General features: G+C 34.2%; 1 protein-coding gene across 1 annotated transcript in view; it reads left to right on the top strand.

Moving 5' to 3' along the window:
• Positions 1–22,945, top strand: part of ERC2 (ELKS/RAB6-interacting/CAST family member 2) — a 413,280-nt gene that overhangs the window by 161,903 nt on the left and 228,432 nt on the right. The window contains exons 11-12 of the mRNA XM_042823657.1: positions 2,499–2,510; positions 13,596–13,731. Of these exons, the coding sequence (XP_042679591.1) occupies positions 2,499–2,510; positions 13,596–13,731 (148 nt within the window). The remainder of the gene's footprint in view (positions 1–2,498; positions 2,511–13,595; positions 13,732–22,945) is intronic.

Here is a 22,945-nt window from a genome sequence, read left to right on the forward strand (position 1 = left end):
TAATGCTATTTGTCAAGTGAACATTATTAATAATACTGAAGAAGATTTTATCCTTATGGAAATTCTCTTGGTTTTAACATGACTTTTGAACTCAGAAACTATCACACTTCTGAGTTCCATCACTTAAGATTCATGATTCATGCTGTTCTTCATACGTACAAGCTTGTTGGTCTGTTTTCCCAACTACTACGTATATACAAACATATTTTGTGTTTTCATAACTTACCATTACTACGTAGAACCTTGCTCCAACAATAGCCACTTCCTTGATATCTTCTATTACATCTTTCATCATTTATTTGCTTATAATGAGACTAGATTAAAATAAAATGCAGTATATTATGGATTAATGTACTTTTAGTAAACTTAGCATGTTGTCTTTCTTTGGTTTCATTTATTAAGGAAATGTGGTATATTTTTTTTGCATAATGTAAATAAAACCAAGCAAGATAGTGATTAACTTAAATGTTAATGCAAAGGGTCTAGCCAAAACAAGATAACTGCAACTGACAAGGAACAGTCAAGATGGAATGTGTGTATTGTTTAATGCTTTATTAGCAATGGTAGAATGAAAGGTATTATTGTTTATGACATGTACTGGGGAGTTTAAATAAGGAAATGAATTTAAGTGAAATGTAATAGTATAATATGCCTGACTGAAGTTATGACCAGTAAAATTGCTCACTGTAAAATAAGGATAATACTTGATGCAGTTTAGGAAGAGAAAGATTGAATAAATTTGCTTCTGGCAGTGTTGTTGTGAGCCATCTAAATAATGAAGCAGACATCTAAACAATGAGGTGTAAATCCTGGTATGTCAGAGCAAATGTTTGCAATAATGATAGGAAAGTATTAATGTCATTGAGCACTAGCAAGACCCCATATGGAAGACTGCTGAATACCTGCCATCAGTCACATTCCGGAAGGTTAAATTCAAACTGGAAACAGGTGCAGCTGAGGGCTCATGGGATAGTTAGGCGAATGGAGTGCTTGTGTCACAGGGGGTCTAAACTCAAATGTTGTTTCTGTAGCAAAACAAAGGTTCATTAAGGATGTGTGCTCTCTACAAATAAATACGAAGAGGTAAAAGCTGCAGTGATAAAGGAATGATTTAAATAAAAGAAGAGTAAAATTCATTGAAAATAAAGAATCCATTAATAAGTTTAGAATTGAAAAAATGAAGGGAAAACACATCTTCTAATTCTCAGAGGAAGGAAGGCTCTGAAACAGCTTTCTAAATAAATCAAAGGGAATGAGAAACCTAACTGGTTTTAAGGTGCAACTTGATACATGTATGAATCAGATTATAATATATGGCCTGCAACTGCACACATGATTTCAGTCCTCTGAACCAGCATATTTATGATAGTCTTGTGCTCTTGCAAGAGTAGCATGCTGTTAGCAACCTGTGTGCATGACATGTCTCTGTTAACTTTACCTTATTTAACATTCCACAGATATCTATGCAAAGTAGATATCTATCCAAATGTGCTACTTATATTAAATGTAATTTCTTAGGGGACAAGTGTAATAAATGAGTGCTCTGAGAATGCAAGAAATGCAGGTATCTCCTCTGGGTCTGCATTGTGCCCAGTCCGAAGGATTGGGAGGAAACAAAACAATGTTCTATGGGCACATGGATGAAAAACAACTGAAGAGGCTGCCTTTGCTCATAGAACACAATGCTGTAAATAAAATTCCAGGCTGTTCTCTGGACTTTATTTTAAAAAAGCATCGTATGGGATGATAAATTCTGTGTAGAAAAGTATTGTGTGAGGAAGGAAAGAACTGGATTAATAATTGCTTTCTCAAACAGGATCATATTTAAGCACACCTTGCCTACAATTGCTTTGAGTACCCTTACCAGAAAGGCCAGACTACCTATCAAACAGCAACACTCAGTGTAGGATGCAGTGGTCTTTTAGTTTTAGTCATCCGTGGAGCAGTGACAGAGCTTGGGCAGCCATCATCTCAGATCACTTTTTAGGTACTGCACTTTGTGACCTCAATAAGATCTTTGAAGAAGCTGCCAGATTGTTTCGCTGTTATGCCTTTTATAAGTAGATGTGATGAATGTAGGTCATCAAACTCCTCTTGGCTCAAAAAAGGCTTCATGATATATGATGAAACGTTTACCAATGAAGAGCTAATTTGTTTGCTACATGATGGTGCGTGTATACATTAGGGTGCTTATAAATACGGATATTTGTGGACTGTGTTTGACAGTCCAGAAATGACAAGGTGCCATTTGCTTTAAAATATCTGTTGTGCTGAGTATACAGCAAGCATGTGCTGTACAGAAAATTTATTTTACTTTTCTTTTTGCTTTCCTTTTCCTTTCCTTTTTTTATTTTTTTTTTCTTTTAAATAAAATCTGCTAATATAACATCTTGTTATATTTTTAAAGAACTAATGTGTTCCTCCCTATATTCTCTTTTGCTGTCTCTCTCCCTATCTGTTTTTCTCCAAACTGCTGCTTTCATCCCTACTCCAACCAGCTTGACTTCCAGGTCAGTATTTTCTGCTCTCCTATTTGATTGCTCCTTCCACAACCAAGGTTTTCATTGATGCTCAGTTTATTTGGTCATTTTGATACCACATTAGTAACCTTTGTTTGAATTTTTTGTTTTTTGTTTTTCATGCTTTGCACTGTTATGAAGTTTTTGGTCATTCCACATCTAGATCAGAAACTTCACAGTAAATGAATGCTTTTGCCAAAAGCTTGTAAGAAAAATGCATTTATTAACAACATATCTAATTTGTATGTTGTGTAAAGAGTTTTTTCTTCTTCTACTTTTATTATTTTTATTTAGGAGTTCAACATTGGGAGTAACTTTTTGATAGGTAACCTAACAAGAAATAATTGAGTAATAACAATACTATGCAGAGAGATATATGCTTACAATTAGAGACATATTTTGCTGTCATCACTTAAACTATTAAACTATTAATGCAAACATCATATGAGAGTTTGGGGTGGTTTGGCTGCTGATTCAGAAACATTTAGCTATTTGTTTTGGCCAGATTCTGGATGAGTACATAATTGCAATGAATGTGTGTATATGTGAACATTTTGTATACTGTTTTTATATGCCTCATGTTCTTGTCAGATACAAGCTTTATTTTCTTCAGTGTTCTAGATAAGTTTCATTGGCATTTTTGCTCCTGCACTATTTTTGAGGAATTTTAAAGAATTTGGTAATGTTCTCAAGTCCTGAACAGGTCATCTCCTGCAAAGTCTTTCTGTTGAGTTCGGTCTTGTCTGCTTTACCACTCCTTTCCCACATTATGCAGAGTTCTTCCACAATACAGTGCACCCCTGAAATGTTGCTCACTAATTTAAACAGTACTTCAAGAGCTGTCATGAGATCTTGAGAAATTCAGATCTGATCTATTAAAAATGATTTTTTAAAATATCAAAATATGATTTGTTTTTCAATTTGAGAGAAGATGAATGTTGTTTAAGGGATTTTTGTGATTAATTATTTCTACCAGACAAAATTGCTGGTTCTGCAGGGACAACTATTACCCTCTACTGATGCTTTTGGAGGCAAAATAGGTGCCACACTGAAGCAATGTCATAATGATCTGAGTACTAAGAAAGCTTAAAACCAGGCTTCAAACATTTGAAATAATGAGCATATCAAATAATGAATCAGAGGCTGAATGTATTTTTATTTTCTTAGCTGCAATCTAAAGAATGAAAATATTTTGTTGTTGCTGCTACTGTACATAGCATAGGTTCTTAACGATAAATGTTAATGGTCTGATTTTGTTTATTGATATCAAAATATGACATGGCTAAGGTATAGATAAGTCTTGTTTTCTTTACTGAAGTTGCTCTCCTTGAGGACAAACAAACCTGATTTTCAATCATTTTTGAAGTAGGAGGTGTGTACTTTTTCACAGATCAGTTGGGTTAGAATATGAGTAAGGATGTATGCTGCAAAGACCTTCCAGGTAGATCTCAGGTACCAAAGTTTTGCATTTATTGCCACAATTCCACACATTGTGTTGCCATGCAGCACATTTGTCTGGAATCTTGGCAAATCTCCAACATGTCTTTATAGTGTGTTTAGATCTGAAGTTTACAGATCTTTTATGGAAATACATACATTTTGCATTGTTCTCTGTTTGTATAGAAGTGGAGCTCAACAGTTAGGAGTTTCTATATCTTGATCTCAAAACCGAGTACGGTCCATGTTTCCCAATTCAGAATCTTTTCTGATGTGTCTGATGTGAATGTTTTTGAACCATACGGCCAAAGATGGCTCATAATTAAAACACTGATGAGACTATTTTTCGTGGTGTGCTTTAGTGCGTATTGCAATGGCAACTTACTTTCTTACTGGAAAGTTCTGTTTCTGAAATTTGAGTCCTATCTGTTGCAATAATGAATAGGATGAACACTTTATTGTGCTTCACTACAAGAGCACTTTAACATGTTTGAATAAACCTTATTGCACCTAAATTATAAAAATACTGAAACAGTTTTTCAGCATCTTTATTTCTGCCAGAAAACAATTAGATGAATTTACTCTAGTTCTGGCTATGATGAAGGTGCTGGCTAAATGACTACTATGGCACTTCTGTCAGTACATATTGAAAACTTTATTGAAAATCTCCCTATCCCAAAGGAGTTTAAAGAAAGTTATTGTGTTAGGCAGTTGACATTATGATTGATTTCACCTGAATTCAATGATTGGTATGCAGAAACCTTTGTTCAGCACTGGGAGGTGCAATTTTTGTGATATTTTATTGACTTAAAAAAACAACTGACCTTTCTGAAGCAAATCCTGCCAATTTCCATCCCTGTAGTCATTCATATGTGGTAGTATATGATTAAAATTTACTGTAGTATTGCAGTGAAGTCTTAAACTGTTGCAGCTTGAAACACTGTTAAGGTCAAAACTTAATTTTAATAGATTTATTAATCTCTTTAATTTCTGATAATCAGCATATTCTTAACTGTCATTTTATTAATGATTGGAAAGGTTAGAAAAATGCTGTAGCTCTTTTATAACTTGATGAGCTATTGATACTGCTTGCAAAGAAGATAAAATACATTGACATAAAATAGTGTATGTATTTTAATATAAAAATCTACTTATGCTATAAGAAAATCTCAACACAAAAATCAATCAAATGACTTTTTTTTTCATTTAGTTTACAGCAAGTTGTGTACTCCTCACACTTTTCTGCCTGTAGATAAACAGGAGATGGTATTGTGCTGGAAATTTTCCCACTGGCTTCTAATGTTGGCCTTCTGTGGAAAACTAAAGCTCCATTAGATGTGCAAGGCAAGGTTTAACAGAGCTTTAAATTTAACTTACAAGCCTTCTGCAGTTTTGTCAAATGTCAGTTTGATGATTCCAAGGGCAGAACTATATGTTGTTCACAGATAATTTCCCTGGAGAAATTGAGATAATGTACCAATGAAAACTGAGAGAATCTGTGATACATAGTACTCTTCTGAGAGTGGTTATTCTAAGTGAAAAACATAGCTGTTATGTTGGAAACTGGCAGATTGATGTCATGTCTTTTTGTTTTAGTCTGTTTGCTTCATATACAGAATCAACATTTTCATACTGTTTGCATTTTAACATTTAAGCACATTGAAAGAGATTAAAATTTGATAAGAGATATTTATGTTTATCTGATTATGTTTTTGAATTTCTGTGTGCTTGCATTTAATTTTATTTAAGAAATAGTAGCGTAGAACTTTTAAATGATTGGAATTCCTTCTTTTAAAAGAACAGAGTAAACAATCATAGGCTATGAAATAAGATTAGTTGATAGAGTTGAAGAAAGTTAATAAGACTGCACGCTAGTTTTGGCAAGGAGGAAGATCCACAGCAGGTATTTATTTACTTTTTGAATAAATCAGCCACACACCACTGCCATGGGAAGCTCAGTGGCTGCCTGGATGCAATGCTATAAGGATTCCCTGTGTGGAACAGAAGGATGTGATGTATGTGAAGAATCATGTGAGATAATACGACTTACCCTCAAAAAGCTGTCACTGGAAAGAGACGAGGTGCTAAATTTAAGAATAGGGCTGTTAATGGAGCCTCCTATTCTAGTCACAGTTTGCTTCCATAATGCAAGAGCAATGTTAATGGGCAGTATATGAGTGGATAGAAACGCTCTGAATGGAATTACAACGAGGGGAAGTTATTACTAACTTCCAAACAAGTCAAAACCAGTAATCATATAATGGAATTCTGAAGACTTGACTGCAAAAGCACAGAAAGATTGGATGATAAAGTCTAAATGGACCCCGAGAACTGCTAGGTTGAGCCAGGAGTTGCAGTGAAAAGATTTGATTTAGAAGGAAATTGCAGCAGAGGAGGTTTGATTCTGATTGCTGTCAAGCTGAACATGCTGTGGAGGATTTGCACAAAATAAATAAACATTGCCTGATGAGGCAGTGGGAAGACTGAAAAACATCAAACATCAGAGAGCAAACTATTTTCAGTTACTGGTTACAGCTATAACTGATGATATCAATTATTAAAATAGCTGAGTAAGCAATTAAAAAATTTAAATCAGATCAAATATTCTTCTTATCTAGTGTCCTGTCATCAGGTTTTTCTTTTATTTTTTAAAGAACATAAGAAGCAACTGCAGATATCCTTGATTTACAAGAGATGTGTGGCAGATGAGTTTTCTGGTACAGATTTCACACATGTTCGTTTCAAGTGTCATGCACTAAGAATGTGCTGAGAGAGACAGCAGTGCAGTGCATGGCATTGACGTTTCAGTGGTTGCAGAGTAGATGTGTGTTGAAACAAAGTGATACGAACTTTAGTTCAGAAACAGAATTTCAGTAGGTCTTTTTCATTCATGCACGATTCTCATGTGAGTATTTCTAATATCTCTCCAGTGGTTTGCAGGCAACTTTCTTAAACAGAGATTTTGGAAATAATGCCAGATTGGATGTTAGGTAAACCTTTCCTCCCACGTGTTTTGCCTTCGAGGTGGGAAATGTTTCAGTGACTTCTGTGTCACTTGCTTTATTTCTAGCAGGCAGAATTGGTTCTGTCACAGCAGCCATATGTTCTCATGGTACTTTAGAAGGCAAAATAATTGTTAAACTGAAGCACTGCAATAATAATCTGTGGGTTAGAAATCTTAAGACAGCACACAAACATTTGAAATCATGAAATTTTAAGAAGAGGCCTATAGATTTGCTGAGGGCTGCAGATTTGCTCCTTTGAAACTGAAATAGTGTGTAGTACACTGGTAAATGGAGCTAAGAATATAATGATAACATTATATATGCTAAAATTTATTTACCTTGCTAACTGGCAATTCTGGCCATTTCAGAATTTTTGCATTCAATCTGAGAATTAGCGATGTAGGAACCAAATCATTTGGAGAGTTTTAAGTAATTGTTTGTTTTGGATGATCTTTAAAATTCATTGTTTTTGTTGGTCATTTTGTTTTTACTCCTTTATATGAATACACAAAGTGCATGGCTTCTCAGTTCTCCTGGGAGTAGGAGTATGAGCAGCAACATGAAATTTGCCATAATCTCAGCTTGAGGTGAATGATAGAAAGAAGACCAAACATTCTTCTTCAGTAAGAGAAGACAAAATTAATGTGTGATTGCCTTGTCTCTGAGGTGTGTAGCAGAACAGGATTCTTTGGTATTGAAAAAATATACTCAGTTTGGCCAAAGTTAATCAGAGAGTATTGTCTTTATGCTTGACATGTTGCTTGTGTCAAAGTGATTAACTTCTGCAAGGCTGAAATGATTGTTTTTGCATTATTTTTTAATTTTTTTTTATCATCAAGACAATTTTTAACAAAAAGAAAGTAAGGAAGGTGTATGGGAACTGTTGAGTCATGGCCTGAACTACTGATTGATCACCTGAGGCGAGGACTGGGTCAGCTGTGGGAGCACAGGTGAAGGCAGTTTACCTCCTACACCCCGTGTAAGGGCTGACTGCCACTGGGGAAGGATCTTAATGGAGATTGTTCCTTTTTGGAGTTTTCCACTGTGAGCCTAGAAACTTCTGATACAGGCAATAATTTCCTTGATTGTTTCTTTTTCACCACAATAATCTTTCCAACTTCAACACCTGTAAAGTGCTATCCTAACCACGCTACTCTTCCAACTGTGCAGAAGGTTAAGCATAAGGGAAAAAAAATTGAAGATGTTTTATATACTAGTAAGCATCTCGATTGTACAATCTGAATTTAAAACAAAGACTTGAAAATTTTTGTAAATGCAAATTTCAACACAGGGAAGCATTGATTTTTTTAATTTATTTTATTAGCAGATGATACATCTTAAGATGATTTAAAAAGTTCTTTGGAAAAAAAAGCCAGTTATTTGGAGCAAGTTATGTTTTCTTAGTCATATCAAAACTTCATCCTCTCCTGAATATGTTTTCTTATCATGATGGTACCTGTTTTCCCCAGACAAATCCATCTATGGGGTCTAAGTGAATAAACAGAGCCCTTGCATACTTATGCTAGGAATGTGACTGTCAGAAAATCTCTTGATGCCTCTTGTGATCTTTACTGTCTGCTAGGTGCCTTTTTTTTTTTTTAATAGATCAGTAGTAGTAAATAAATAAATTTGCATTCCAGGAAAATACCAGAAACACTACTTAATAGTGCTCTTTACCTTAGTGGAAGTTCTGTCTTTCAGTTAAGTTGAATCTGAGTTTTAAGGAGTTTTCATGACACTAATTCCCATACTATTGTTTTAGTCTATACTTACTAATCAAATAGGAATCTATGTAGTCTCAATTTTTAAGACAGTAAGAACTGAACTCTTGGAAATATTTCTGCTGAGCCTTACTGAGGTAATGTACGAGTAGTTCTGAATGGTCGTTCATGTAGGCAGGATTTACAGCATTGGGTCTTTTGCGTGCTACTGAGTCCCAGAATGCCTTGTAATGTGATAACCTACAATTTGTCATACATGAATCCTTTGTGAAAGTCTAGCATATAGGAAGAAGGTTAAATGTGTGCTGTTAAAAAAAGAACAGTATTTTCAAGTATTGATGCTAAGATAATTTCTAATGCACACCTAGAACAATAGGTGGAAATGTCTATTTGAAATGTGTTTATTGTATTACATTTTAAACCAGATTTTTCAGACTTTGGTATTTGGTATAAATTACTTGCTTTGACTAAAGTGCTATTTTTGTAAAAAAAAAAAAAAAAAAAAAAAAAAAATTTACGAAACTTTTTTATTTCTGTAGAAAATATTCTACTATTTCCTTGACAAATTTATTGTATTCTGTGATTTTTTTTTCATTTTTCTTTCATTAAGATTATAAAGAAGAAAAGCGCTGTTAATATAATTTTCTGTTTATGTATTATACTAGTTAATTGAATATTTTGTTGTAAAATTAAGACTGAGGTGCACATATTCCTGGCATGCTGGAGAATTTTTTGGTTGACTTTCAGACAACTGGTCCCATTGTAATGCTGTTTAACGTTATGACAGTTATTACAGAGATGGGTTGCTTCAGAAAATGTTATAGACTTTGCTCTTAGGGGTATTTCACATGTCTGCATTTTTTGGATGCTTTAGGAAAAAAAAGTCTTTATGAAATAGAGTACAGGCTATACTGAGCATGTAACACTTGGTTTTGGCTGACATTACGTACTTTTTTGGCCAAGGTATCCAGGTGGTTAATTAAAGCTGGGAATTTAATGAAATAGCGTGACTTTCTATAGTCAAGAGAGATGAAAGCATTTGACTGTAGATGACAGTTATGCACTACTGTGAAATGAGGTCTGAAAGATACTTGCATACAGGCAGAAACTAAATGTTAATATTTGTTTTACAAAGCTGGAATAAAGTAATTAAATAAACTGTAGTCTGACCTGTGAGATCATTTTGTATCTTGTTCCACAAAAACCAGACAAAAAAAAAAAAAAAAAAAAAAAAAAAAAAGGATGTGGTTAAATGTAGTCATTACAATTACTGAAAAAAAACATATATGTTTGACCTGGAAGATACTGCAATCTAGTGAACTAGAAACATCTCCTGAAAAATTTTTATAATGGCCAAAGAAATATATACTCTAGATTATTCTTATTAATTTATAAGCAGACAGATTTAAATCTTTTCCACTAGAATTTTTGTTGCCAAACTCTCAGATTTAGTGGCCATTTATTTGTATGTATATTTACTCCCAGTTTTGCTTGTCAATTTATCTGGTTTCTATGAAGAGCCAGGGTTACCTTTTTTGGTAGAGTTGTGTATTTCTATAATGTTCCTACACTGTATTAAAAAAAAAAAAAAAAAAAGGTGTTAAACTCATGACTCTCCTAAGGATGCATTTCTCTGCATCCCTTTTCCATGAAGCAAAGCATCTATGTTGGGATGCTCCATTCCCGAAAATGTTCAAAGCCAGGTTGGGCAGGCTTTGGGAAACCTGATCCTAGAGGACAGTGTTGGAACTAAGTGATTTTTAAGGTGACTCTTGCAATTCAAACCAGTCTGTGATCTGAGCGGTGGGAGTCCATTTTCTCACCATTCATTTTAGCTCATCCACCAGGAGGGGATTTCTTAGAATTGTCGCTGCGTGACAGCAGTGAAATACAACCAAGCAGAAAAGAAAGCAGGAGCTAAGAGATGAATGAGTATCTACTGAATCAGCTGCTATACTTGAGAAGGACCGTAACATGAATTCAAGTTTATAAAAAAACTTATCAGTTAATTGTTTGGAAATTAAGATCATTTCTGTCCTTGGTCTGAGTTTGGTTTACTTGAATGCTTTTCAGTTGGCAGGACTGTCTTATTAGAATCACTCATTTGATATTTTTCCCATCATATCTGAACATTGACATTCTTGCTGTATCTAGACTGTTCTGTGTCTGAAATCCTGGGCATTTAAAAGTGTATTGAAAATACAGTCTTAAGCCTTCTGAAACTCTGGAGTTTCTGTCCATGCACTGTGCAGATGCTGCACACCTGTGGAGAAGGTTCCCTTGTGTGTACAGTGAGCTCATCACAAAACATTTCATTGCTTATGGGTTTTTTTTTCCTGAGTATATGTTCCATAAAGGGAGGGCACTGCACTGCGTTCTCTCTTCCATGTGCCAGTCCCACGAACTCTGTAAAGCCATCTGAAAGCAATGCGATTAAAATCTAGAGGGAAATGCGTTGTCTTAATTCTGTGTTGAACTCCTCCTATACCCTTATGGGAGATGTAAGAGAAAATTACACAACTAGGCTTTTAAACTGTAACATTTATTTAGTTTCCATGTGCACATGATCAGTTGAGGAAGAAAGAATATGATATGGCTTTCATTTATTTTCTGCTCTTTGGGGTTTTGCATATCACAGGCACCAGGTGCTTTTCTTTGAAGATTCACAATGTTCATGTTTTGCTGTGGCATTAGAAACTGAAATAGGAAGTTGAGAGAGGGAAAGGCGATGAAAGAAACTGTTGGCATAGGCATAAAATTCAACTTCTTGCAGAGATGAAATAGAAATTTATCATTGATTCAGCAATAGATTGGAAATTGTATTGTAAGAGCACAATCATACTAACAGGAAAAGTTTCTGCCAAACATCACGTATATATAAAGTTCTGAAGAAGACATTTGTTCTATTATTCACTTTATTTTTCTGCTGATTAGGTCTATATTTACAATTATTCTTCATGGACTCTTCTAGCTTAGAAGAAAGTTGTTTCCTAAGAGTCTTGTTATCTGCCTAAGAATATGTCTAAGGGAAAGAGTCTCAGGTGTATAGCTTATAGCATAGACAACTATTTATGCTAATTATCTTTTTGTGTCATAGAATCATAGAATGGCCAGGGTTACTTTTGGATACTTTTAAAATCAAATAGAAACATTTGAAGTGTTAGTTAATTTAGTAGCACTGTACTGTGCTCAGAAAAGTTCAGTATTTTTCCCCCCAGGTTTGTGCTGAAACTTTCAAAAAATGAAATGACTTGGGAAATTGAAGGGTGCACGTGTAGCTTTATATTCACTATATATGAATGTTTTATTGTGCTGTGTGGTTGTGTTCTATATTTTGTTAATTTCTCTGTTAATAATTATGAGTTTGTTAAACCATCTTCTTCCATTCTGGAGATCTCAGAGAAAAGCAGCACTTCTGTGTTCTCTGTACTTCTGTGTTGGAAATTTTTTGCTATGAAATCAAATTCCATAGAGTATTTTCACACATGTATGTTTCAGTCACATTGTGTAGCTTGAGTTGCCACAAGTAGACAAGTAATGAAAAGTACATTTTTGTATTTAAGTGGGGGGAAATTATATTACTCCAGGCTTCTGCATGTAAAGGTATGGAGGCCATATTCCAGGTTTTCTGGAATTTTCTTGGCAGAAGAAAAAAATTGATTTTCAGATTATTTGTCTGCAGACTGCATCCCGTGTTGAGGTCATATAAGAATCAATTTCACAGATGTTTCACAAAGTTCAATTTGGTTTCAGCATCCTTGATCATAAAGAATTATGATGATTCCCGTAGCAGTTCTTGATTGAAATTTATTAAACCATTTAAGGTAGCAAAGATTTTTGTTATTAGAATCAATTGTACCTGCTTTTTTTTTCTTTTTCTCCATAAGGAGCTTGAAGATACTGGTACTTTGGTACCACGGCAATATTTACTAATCAAACATTCATCATAAATTTTAAAGTTTAAATAATTATTGAAAGAACCAGCAGTAGGACAAAGAAACAAGTGATAAAACTAAACATAAAATGGCCTTGCTTCTTTAGCATAATGAAAGCAATGGAAGAAATATATCCTATAACTTTGTTTTTCACTGAAAGCTCTAACATGGAAGCAACAGAAATGTTTTCAGTGGTCCTTCTGGGTATTGAATAATATTCTCTTAATTTGCCAAAATAGGATTAGTGAGTAGATCTCATTAGGAATTTGCACATGACTTTATTTTTAAATAGATAAAAGAGAACAAATTCCTCAAAGTCAAGGAAAGTTGAGAAAATAATTTAAGAATCCAAGCAGGTAGAAAATATTACTGCAAGGATATTTTTCCAGTTCCTGCCAGGCAGGATTGGCTTGTCTTCTTTCTTAAAAAGATATATGCCACATACTACAGTCAGAAAAGCTTTTCGTAGATTAATGAATAAGACCCAGAGAAAAATATAATTGAACTTCTAAGTAAATCAACAAAATATTTTTTTTACTTGAGAACAATCTTAACAGAAAATATGTGATGGTGATAAAGTTTGTTTCATTTTCACAAGAAGTTATTTATAAACTCGTTGATCTTATGTTATTAGACTTCAAATTACTAAGAAAAGATTTAAAAAAGGATTGTTTTGTAATCTTCCTCTGCTGCAACAGTTTTTCAGAAAGCACCTCTGTGTATTTGTGTGCAAACGATGAGAAAGGAATGTTGTAGGTGACAATAATTGCTTTACTGTTCTATACTCTGATGACATCAAAGCTGTTTCATTTTCATTATGACAGACTGGGAACAAGGTAAAGTTTGTTTAAATCTGACACTAGGAATACATGTTAAGTTGATGAGTTAATACCCTGTGTCATAGTCTTAACTTGGTTTATAGTGAAAAAATGTCATTGCAGTCATCAGTAGTAATGCATATGTACATACAATTCTTAGACACATGAAGGACCAAAACAAGAAGGTTGCCAATCTGAAGCACAATCAGCAACTGGAGAAAAAAAAGAATGCACAGCTGTTGGAAGAAGTTCGTAGACGAGAGGACAATATGACAGACAACTCTCAACATTTACAAGTGAGTTTTTAATCTATTAATTATTTTTATTATTTGTGTTTTACAATCTTGAAAGAAAGTGTCCTTCTGTTTCTTCCTGAGTATCTAACAATTCTTTCTGCAAAGAACTGGTTGTTTCCTTCTCTCCTACCAGAGGATACACTAATGACCAGTTGTACCCATGAAATATTTAGCGTTTAGGGTAAGGAAAAAAGAGAATAGCACTTGAAACCTTCTCCTCACAAGGATTATATTTTTCTTACTTTACAGGCAAGAAAGCAAGTCATTCTAGCTTGTTCTGAGGAGACACAAAAAATAGAAGGATAATTATGCTTTCTGTTTTTTACAAACCGTAACATGCTGGCTGGTTACGTTATAGTGTGGTTATGAGTCTTCAGGATGTTTGTATATCAAATAGTAGCACGCTCTGAATTTTATTTGTTTTTATAGGGTGAACATTTACATACCCAGGTGATTAAGTCTGCAAAATACAGACTTGTTTTTCCAAGAGCATTGAACTGTACAACAAATACTACGGTGTTTTGCTGTGTGGAGATTCAAAGCAAAAACTTTTGAGACCCATGATCTCCTTCCTGTTTTCAGTTACTAGATGTAGCTCTTCACATTAAATTCAAATGTCTGCAATTCTGTATCAGCAAGGCTATCATCATCTAGTTGTGTACTCAGATCATTTAACAAATGGGATTTGATCTGACTAACTGTGCATGTGTAGTGGGGTAAAAAGGTGAGTATAGACTATCGGAGAGGGCAGTGGTGAACTGAGAATCTTCACGTAAGATTACTCCTATCTTATGCACTTCAAGTAAACATAGAAAAGCCCAGGAAATAGTATGGATGTCTTGACTGACAAACCCTTTTTTATTACATTACCTCATCAGCAACTTTTAAAAAAATTTTTTTTTTACAATATCCTTTTTCCACGTTTTTGAAACTTGCTCTAGGAGGATTTCTACATTTTGTAAGTTATTAGAATTTAGGTATTCAAACTGAACAATAATTAGCTGATGTGGTTTAAGTGATGCATTACTTACTAGGGAATTTATATTGAAGACCACAAAATGAGTTTGATGCTTTACTCAAAAACTGCTGAGAGCTAACAATAAAAACATATGAAGAGAAGTACTGAGTTCTGTCAAAAACAGCAATGTCTCTGTACCATTTGTTTATAGGTAAGTCTAATATGCAGTGCAATATATCATTTTTGGCTTGATCTGGTTAATATAATGGGTTTCTGGAAAATTTCTAATAGATGGAATTTGACCCTCACATGCTTTCTGCAGTACTGTATTTCTCATGTGTTCCTGTATGCAAAACTGGAGGAATTAACACTACACCTTTCTGCAGGCTTGAATTGGTGAAACTGTAGTGATAGAATCAAGTTCAGGAAATAATGCATTATTATACTATGCATTGGTGTAATGTTTTCATACTTTGTAATCTTAGTCTTACATACTGCTGCATTACAATGCATTCTACTACACATGATTTAATAATAAAACCTTGTGAACTATTTGGACTGATAAATTATATCAAAATGAAATTTAAATGTTGAGCAGCTACTTGTAATTAGTGTGGATCAGCAGTGAGAATATCTTTAGAGTTTTATCTTTTTATTAATATTTTGCAAATCAGTCAGAGCAGTGTGATCACTAGAGGATAAAAGTCCTATGGTTTTTGATGTAACTGCTAAACTTGAAGTATTCAAGTCATGAAATATGGGAAGGAGTCTACCAAATAGAAGCAGCATGGCTGCACAGTCTAAATTTACAAAGAAAAAGCTTGTGTATTACATAGCTTCCCTGTGCCATTCGCTTTCTTTTGACCACTAACAACAGTTTATGAAAGACAGTTACCTAAGAACTCTCATATCTCTGTTACTATGCCTTAAAATGTTAATGTTTTCATATTGTGTACTCTAACTTACTATTTTCAGTAATGTAAGCGTATATTTGCTGTGACCCAGTCTGTGTTTTCTGAGCTGCTGTAAAAGTGAGGAGGGGAGGACTCCAACTGCTACTGCCTATCAGTAGGTGCTTTGCATTCCCCAGCTTGTCCTCCAGTAGCTGTAAGAAGGAGCAGGGGGAAATGAGACTTGGTATACAAAGGAATTTTTCATAAGTTGTTTTCTTGGACTTTTTTAAAAGCAAATAACTGACCTCTTTTATGTTGTTTAAAGAGTATCTCTTGAAATATTTAAAAAGTATTTTTTAAAATACAGATTTGTGTTTTTAAAATAATTGACAAAAGGCACAATTGGATTTCATTATGATTTTGGTTGGTGTATAGCTTGTCATTTCAGGGCAGTTTTGATGTGAGCCTTCTGTATCTGGTCACAATAAAACTAGTTAAAATATTTGGCATAAGGTAGAGGTTTTCTCCTAACACAGGTAGAAACAAGTGCCTGGTTGCCAGGATGGAACACATCTGCTTTCTGCAGATTTGTTTATTTAGCTATGTTTGTGAGTGTTCAACCTTTTAATGCATGTGTTCCAAAATATATATATAATTCAGTATGTGATAGGTGCATTTGTTTTCTTCTAAACAAGGATGCAGTGCTTTCCTCAGAATAAAAACTAAAATCAAATAATTTCATAGTGATGTGAACATACACAGAACTCAAATCAGGATGTCAGAGTTGACTAGGTAAATAATCTGACAGAATAGAGTACTTGATCACTCTTGGTATTAAATCTCAGCTTATAAATAATATATAGAGTTAAATTAAAAAAAAAAAAAACAAACAATAATGATCTAAGAATTTAAGTGCGGTGAGATTTGTGTGGAGATGCATTGTATGAGTTCTGTGGTATTCTCTGAAAAATAATATTAGTTTTTGGGAGTACAATCCTTCTGCTAACCAAAAATAAAATCAGCTGATATTTTAATAAATACTGAGTATTTAGCAAACCATAGGCATCTGGCCACATTTTATTCTGCTTCTAGTACCTTCTACCAGTGTTTATTGGCACATATAGCACACTACATATGTGTACAGTGCAGTTATTACATCTGTGAATGATGTATTGAGCCATTAGAGTTTAGTATACTCTAAATTTCTCTGGCCTGGTCTAATGCTTGTATTCCCTATTGGTTAAGTGTGATAAGCTCAGCTGACCATTGAAGACCGATTAAGCTCGTCAAATTACATTTACTGCTGCCAAATCTCAATCCCTGTTACTGAAGTACTGGGAGAGGTATAAGAAAGCGTGGACTGTTCAGGGAGTTATTTGGGTCAAAGTGAAATGATCAGTTGAAGTGCCATCCATTTTGCATAGCTCAGCTAGGGGCAAAAGCTTTACACATTCAGCTGTCCACTTGCTTTCAGGTAGGTGTGAAGAATTTGAGAAGTCTCTGTTTTCTTTGAAGTTTCAATAGTATATAATAGTTCCCGAGGCTTATAGCATTGTGTATATTTAAGATACGTTATGCTTTCTTTTCAGGGAAAAGCATTTCAAAGCTGCTTCATATTCTAGCATCAGCCCATGCAGAATGAGTTTAAGTCTCAGATCACCACATCTCTGAGCACTCTAGAGCTGCTGCTGTGATGGAGAGTGCTCTGGGATGCCTGGGGAGGGAATTGACTTTGGTCTCCCTCATCTATCAGCTATAATTGTGAGTGATGTTTCAGGTGTGGTTTTGGGGGTTTATTTGGATCTCTTTAAAATTGAAAACATCAGGAAGCCAAACCTTAGATTAATTCTTGGGAATGAAGAATAGTTGTGAGGTTTTCAGCTTTTTCCTTCCACAAATCAAGGGCAGACCTGTGGAAGTCTTGCCAGACGTGATGGTCATATATTACATAAAGCACCGCTGAGGGAGAGCTGGGCCTTGAGCACTTTATCATGAAGCTTTTTGAGAACTGTGTATCTAACATGCCTTCATTTTTTTCTCTTTTTTTTTGTCTATCTCAGAGTGATAAGCGTTCCTTGTGAAATGCAGAGCTATGTAACATGGTGGTAAGGTGTCATAAAGTTGTACACAACTTCCCAAACAAATCCCTTTGAAGGAGCTTGAAATGTTGTAGATGTGAGGCTCACCTGCTTTACTGAAACATTTTTTCCTGATTCTTGTATATAAAATGTTAATTCTAAGAATGCTGTTAACAGAATGAGAAAGAAAACAATTGGGTAAGATAAATAACTTGAGAGGTTTGGGATTTGATTTAGATCTTAAAACCTGCAATATTAGCAAAGCCAAAAGCAGCACAAAATAGTGCTGCCTTATGTCTCATCAAATAGCCTCAAAGGAAACAAAGTGTATTCTTTGGTATGATTATACTTTTCATAAATGTATCAATTTAATAAGAGAATTGAGTGTTATGGAATCCTATCTATATGAAGTACCATGAAACAGGTTGTGTACACATGCACATTTTTTGTCTAACTCTTTTAGACTGAGTCCAGCAATTGATCCTTTGTTTGTTGGTGGACATACTGAGATGTGAGGCAAGACTTATAGCTCTTCAATAAACAGGAAATTTAGTCTTAGGTGATGCATAAAGCATGATTGGAAAAGAGCCTTACCAAAGGAGATAGAAAATTTGGATAACAGATATCACTGCTGATTTTTTCCTTAAGAGTATTCGTGGTATTGTATTCAAAATAGCTCCCTAGAGATTTCACATGCCTTCATTGGATTTGTCTCTTTTTCGTTCTGTTCTTCAGTGTACAGTTTTCATCTCCATAGATGATATAGTTCTAGAAATGTAAAATACATTGAGGACATTACATACTGCCATATGCTGTATCTGTGTTTCGTAAAATAGAATAGAAGCATGGCTTAAATGAGTGGCATATCTGACATTCATTTATGTTTGTATTTTTTTCCTCATAATGACACATTTCCTACTGTGTTGTCTCAAAGACTTTAGGATATTAATAAAAAGAGGATGCTATGAAGTGAGATGCACTCTTTCAAATAAAAATGAATGGAGCGGTGTAATCTCTTCAGAGACAGAGGAAGCAATTGTGACATACAGACAGACATTAGTGTGTGTAGGTGACACGTACAGGAGGCAGGAGAGAATTCATTTTGTAAACACACAGCTTTATATGTGTTAGTGCTGAAGTACATACGTAGTGAGAAGGCCCAACAGTTTAAGAGGTTAAAATCATGAGCTATTGAATTAAAAGTGAATTCTGGTTTTAAGTATGCATTCAAAGTTGGGCCTAACGCTGGAAAGCTTTAGTAGCTCTGCATATTTAGAGGATTCTGTATGTTTCCATCTTCAGAAGACATCTAATTGTTGTGGGGGAAGAAGGAGATAAGATTGAGATTCTTTTTTTCCTTTTACATCATTCTTTTGTGTTCTCTACAGTCTGTAAGTGTGTATAATCGTTATGAGTAGAACTGCTGTCTACTCATACAGCTGCAAGCAGAGGGTAAAGGGGAAATAAGCGATTCCTCTGAATTTTCCTTTTTCTGCATTGGCAATTTATGCCTTAGAATATACACATGAGATACCATATAGGCTTGCAGAGCCTTGTTCAGAGGAAAGAGAAATGACCTGTGAAGGTCCATCCTCTTGCTAAGATACCTACAATCTGATAATTTATTGTAATTCTTTTCTTTTTTTTTTGTTCTGGCTATTGGACATCTATACAGTTATATTCTAATAGTTGCTTGAAAACCAAAATATGTTCCTATATGTCTCTGTTTGCAAATTTTAGGCTTCCTGGGGACTTTAAATTTTCTTTTTGAACAATTGGGTTGAAACTTAATTTGTAAAATAAATATTAAAATTAGCATCAAATATCAAATAGATTCATCCGTATGAAGTAAGAGTTATGTACTAGCAAACAGAGAGAACTTAGCACAATGGATTAAAATTGCATGCATTAGTGATATGTTCATGGGTACTTCCTTTGGTATTTCTCTGCTTCTTTAGTTATAGCTGGATTTTGCCAAGATAGAGAGTGTAACTAATAACTAAAACCTCAAAAATGCTCAGTCTTCAGCAAAATGCATAGCTTATAAATTTCACACAGTTCAGGGATTATATTTTTCTTGTGCTTATCTAGCAGAAGTCAGGAATTGCAACAAAATTGTAAGCAGAAATGTTCATGTAGCTGAATATACATTTTTTTAGTAGATGTTCTGAAAAATTAATTTCACAACTATTTTTTTATTGTGCTGTATTGATAATCAATTTATAAGAAATCTTTGAGCTGAGATTAGCTAGGGGGTAGTAGAAAAAACAAATATATGTAATGACGTAGTGCAATTTATTAAAAAATGAGAATTTACATTAGAATTGCATACTAACAACATCAGACTAATTTGCACACACATAAGACTATTGAATACAGAGAGAGTGTACTTATGTTTAGATTTCTAAAACAACATAAATGTAAATTAATATTCTAAACATGGGTGGACTGTTAGGAATTCTCTTTTCTTGGCCTGTGAAAGTCCAAAAGTTGTGGATAAATTCCATATGTGTTGCAGAAATGTGCATTGAACTTTAGCCAGTAGTTTAAGATTATGTTGAAGAAAATATTTCTAAAAGGTTTCAGATGAAGACAAGTATTTGAAAGTCCACACAGGGCAGGAGGGTTGATCGGTAGGTCTGAGGATCAATACCAGAAGTGTTTTTTTCTTTGGGGAGTTACTTTGGCATTTGTTCTCATTGTGCAGTGTAATCCTCAGAAGCCAAAACTAGTCTTGTTATTAAATCTCCCAGTAGACAATCTCTGAAAATCTCCTGTGAAGATCAGTTTCTACTAGAGTCACAGTCTCTTAAATCTTTTCTTCTTTGCTGTAATTGGTAGGCTGACAGAAGTATTCTGTGCTATGTTCTTTTAACCATCTACAACATAAAAATGTCCAGTAGGTAAAACATTATCAGTGCCACTTCGATATGTAATGGTCATGTCCCCACATTTGTCTACAGTATTGCATTGTACATTTATTAACAAAATAGCATTAATTCCATTTTTTTAAAAATTTCCCCATTTACTATTTGTGGGTTTTTAACCAAGTACACAGTATTACAGAACATTATATATGTTTACTAATGCAACCTTTGCGCTGTTACAGGGGCATCAATGCATCCCATATCCAAAGTCTGAATGCTGATATTTTTTTTAAATCTTTTTCAATTTTTACAGTTAAGTCAGAAATATTTTCCAGCGTTGTTTAAGTAACATTTATTCAATGACTTGAGCACCCAGAATAGAACCTGGACATCTTGATTTGCAAACAAAGTTAGATTTGATTGTTATAGTATATTTAGAACCTTGTGAAACACAATTATGGATATGTATTCAATGTTTAGATTAAATAACATGCTGCTATGCACTTTAATACATTGCTTGTTATTTGGAGAGGGCGTGTGTGAAGAAGCACTGGAAGAAAAGAAACTGTGTTGGAAAAAAACAAAATTGCAACAATAGGAAACAGGAAAAATTTAATGTGATACAACCTCCCCCCACCTCTTCAATGTTTATGTAATAACTCACACATGTGGGACTCCTGTGGTCTCCAGGGGGCAATCACATTCAACATGCATCAAAAGAAACAGTTCAGTTAAACCAACTCTCCCTACCCAGCAATAATTACCACAAGTTTACACTGAGATATAGTTGCAAAAGGTTAGTCAGTAGGGCATCTGCAAATCAAGTCATATGTCAACTCTACATCAATAACCTCATTATAATAGATGTTAGTATTTCAGCACATGACTGTCCAATATAGCAATCCTTGTATAGTTCATTTTTAACTTTAACATTGACTTATAGCTTGTCTAATATTTTACTAACTTATGTATTTAAACACCCTACATTACATAAATTATAATCAATGACAAAAACAATGATTTAGATTGAAATTCTGCAAAGTGAAATTGCAATAAAATGTCTGACCCTATTTGTATAGCTGTCTTCAATGTAAGATGAATATAGGAGGGTTTAACACTGTAGTATAAAAGCAGCATAATGAAAATTTGTAAAAGTGTAGATTTTCCAATTTAAGCATTGCTTAAAATATTACCTATACTGATTAATTTTCATTTTTCCCAAATGAAAGAAAAATATATCCAGATATTTTGTTGTATTTGTAGCTTATCCATAGGTTATAGTATTTTTTATTGAAAGTCTAAAATCCTGGGTGCAAAAAAAGTGTGCTCCAGCTAGTTTCATACTTCTGCTTGAGGTAAGCCTGAATAGAATTATTTTCACTGATTGCTAATAAGCCAGATTTATACCATTATCTCTCATTAAAAGTGGTCTATAATAGCCTTTTATGCTATTACTTACAGACTACTTAGTGTTACAGATTAGAAAGTGGATGAAGCTGAAGATGCTTCTGTACATAATCTTGTCTAGAACTGTTCTAACATAGAAAAGGCTTTTTTTTTTTGGAGTGTTCACGTAAAAGCATATTTGCTTTGGGAATCTTTCATGAAATAAACTTCTAGGGAAGGAGTCTTTTCCACATGCAGAAAATCAAGCAGATTCCATACCCCATTTCCATACCCCAACCCACCATTTTTGGGATCAAAATCAAATCTCACTTTTACTCTTTTCAGTTTTTTTTTTTTTTTTTTTTTTTTTTTTTTTTTTTTTTTTAAGATAGAATCTACCTGGCAAAATTAGTTATGCTGAAATACATAAGCCTGGGAATAAAGGACTTGATTTTCAAATCAAGTGCTGGAACATCAGATCTTAGAATTAAAGATTTTGATTTTTTAAATATTTTAAGTTAGCCAATGACAACAGCAGATTAAACTCAATTGGCCATCTACTGAAATTTGTGGTCACTTAGGGCAAAACCATATACATATATTTACTTTACCGTGGAATTATGTGAGAAATTGTTAGTACTTCAGTTCCTAGCTGTTTTGCAATGCATGCGAGGTAAAATAGTGCTCACAGACTGCCGGAGAGTACTAAATTGTGACTTAAGGCAAAGGTGAAATTCTTCAGTTAAGGAACTACCTTAAGAAAATACCTTCTACGTTACTTGCTCCATTAATAGATCTTACAGAATTTTACACAAGTTTTGCAGTTATATTTAAAGAAAACGTAACAAGGAATAAAAAGTTTTATGCAAAGTGTCCTTAATGCTGGGTGTTTACTAATGAATTGTTACTGATTGAGGTATTTTGTGCAAATGAATGTAATGTAGTTTTTGGTCCAGTGAGAGCTTAGTAGTATCTCTCACCAGGGCTTCAGTCTTTAGCCTGTGAAAGATGAAGCATACTGTATTAATGAAT

This window comes from Centrocercus urophasianus, unplaced genomic scaffold (genome assembly GCF_019232065.1).
Source record: "Centrocercus urophasianus isolate 14NV4802_14NV808 unplaced genomic scaffold, USGS_Curo_1.0 seq_22, whole genome shotgun sequence".
NCBI classification, from domain to species: domain Eukaryota; kingdom Metazoa; phylum Chordata; class Aves; order Galliformes; family Phasianidae; genus Centrocercus; species Centrocercus urophasianus.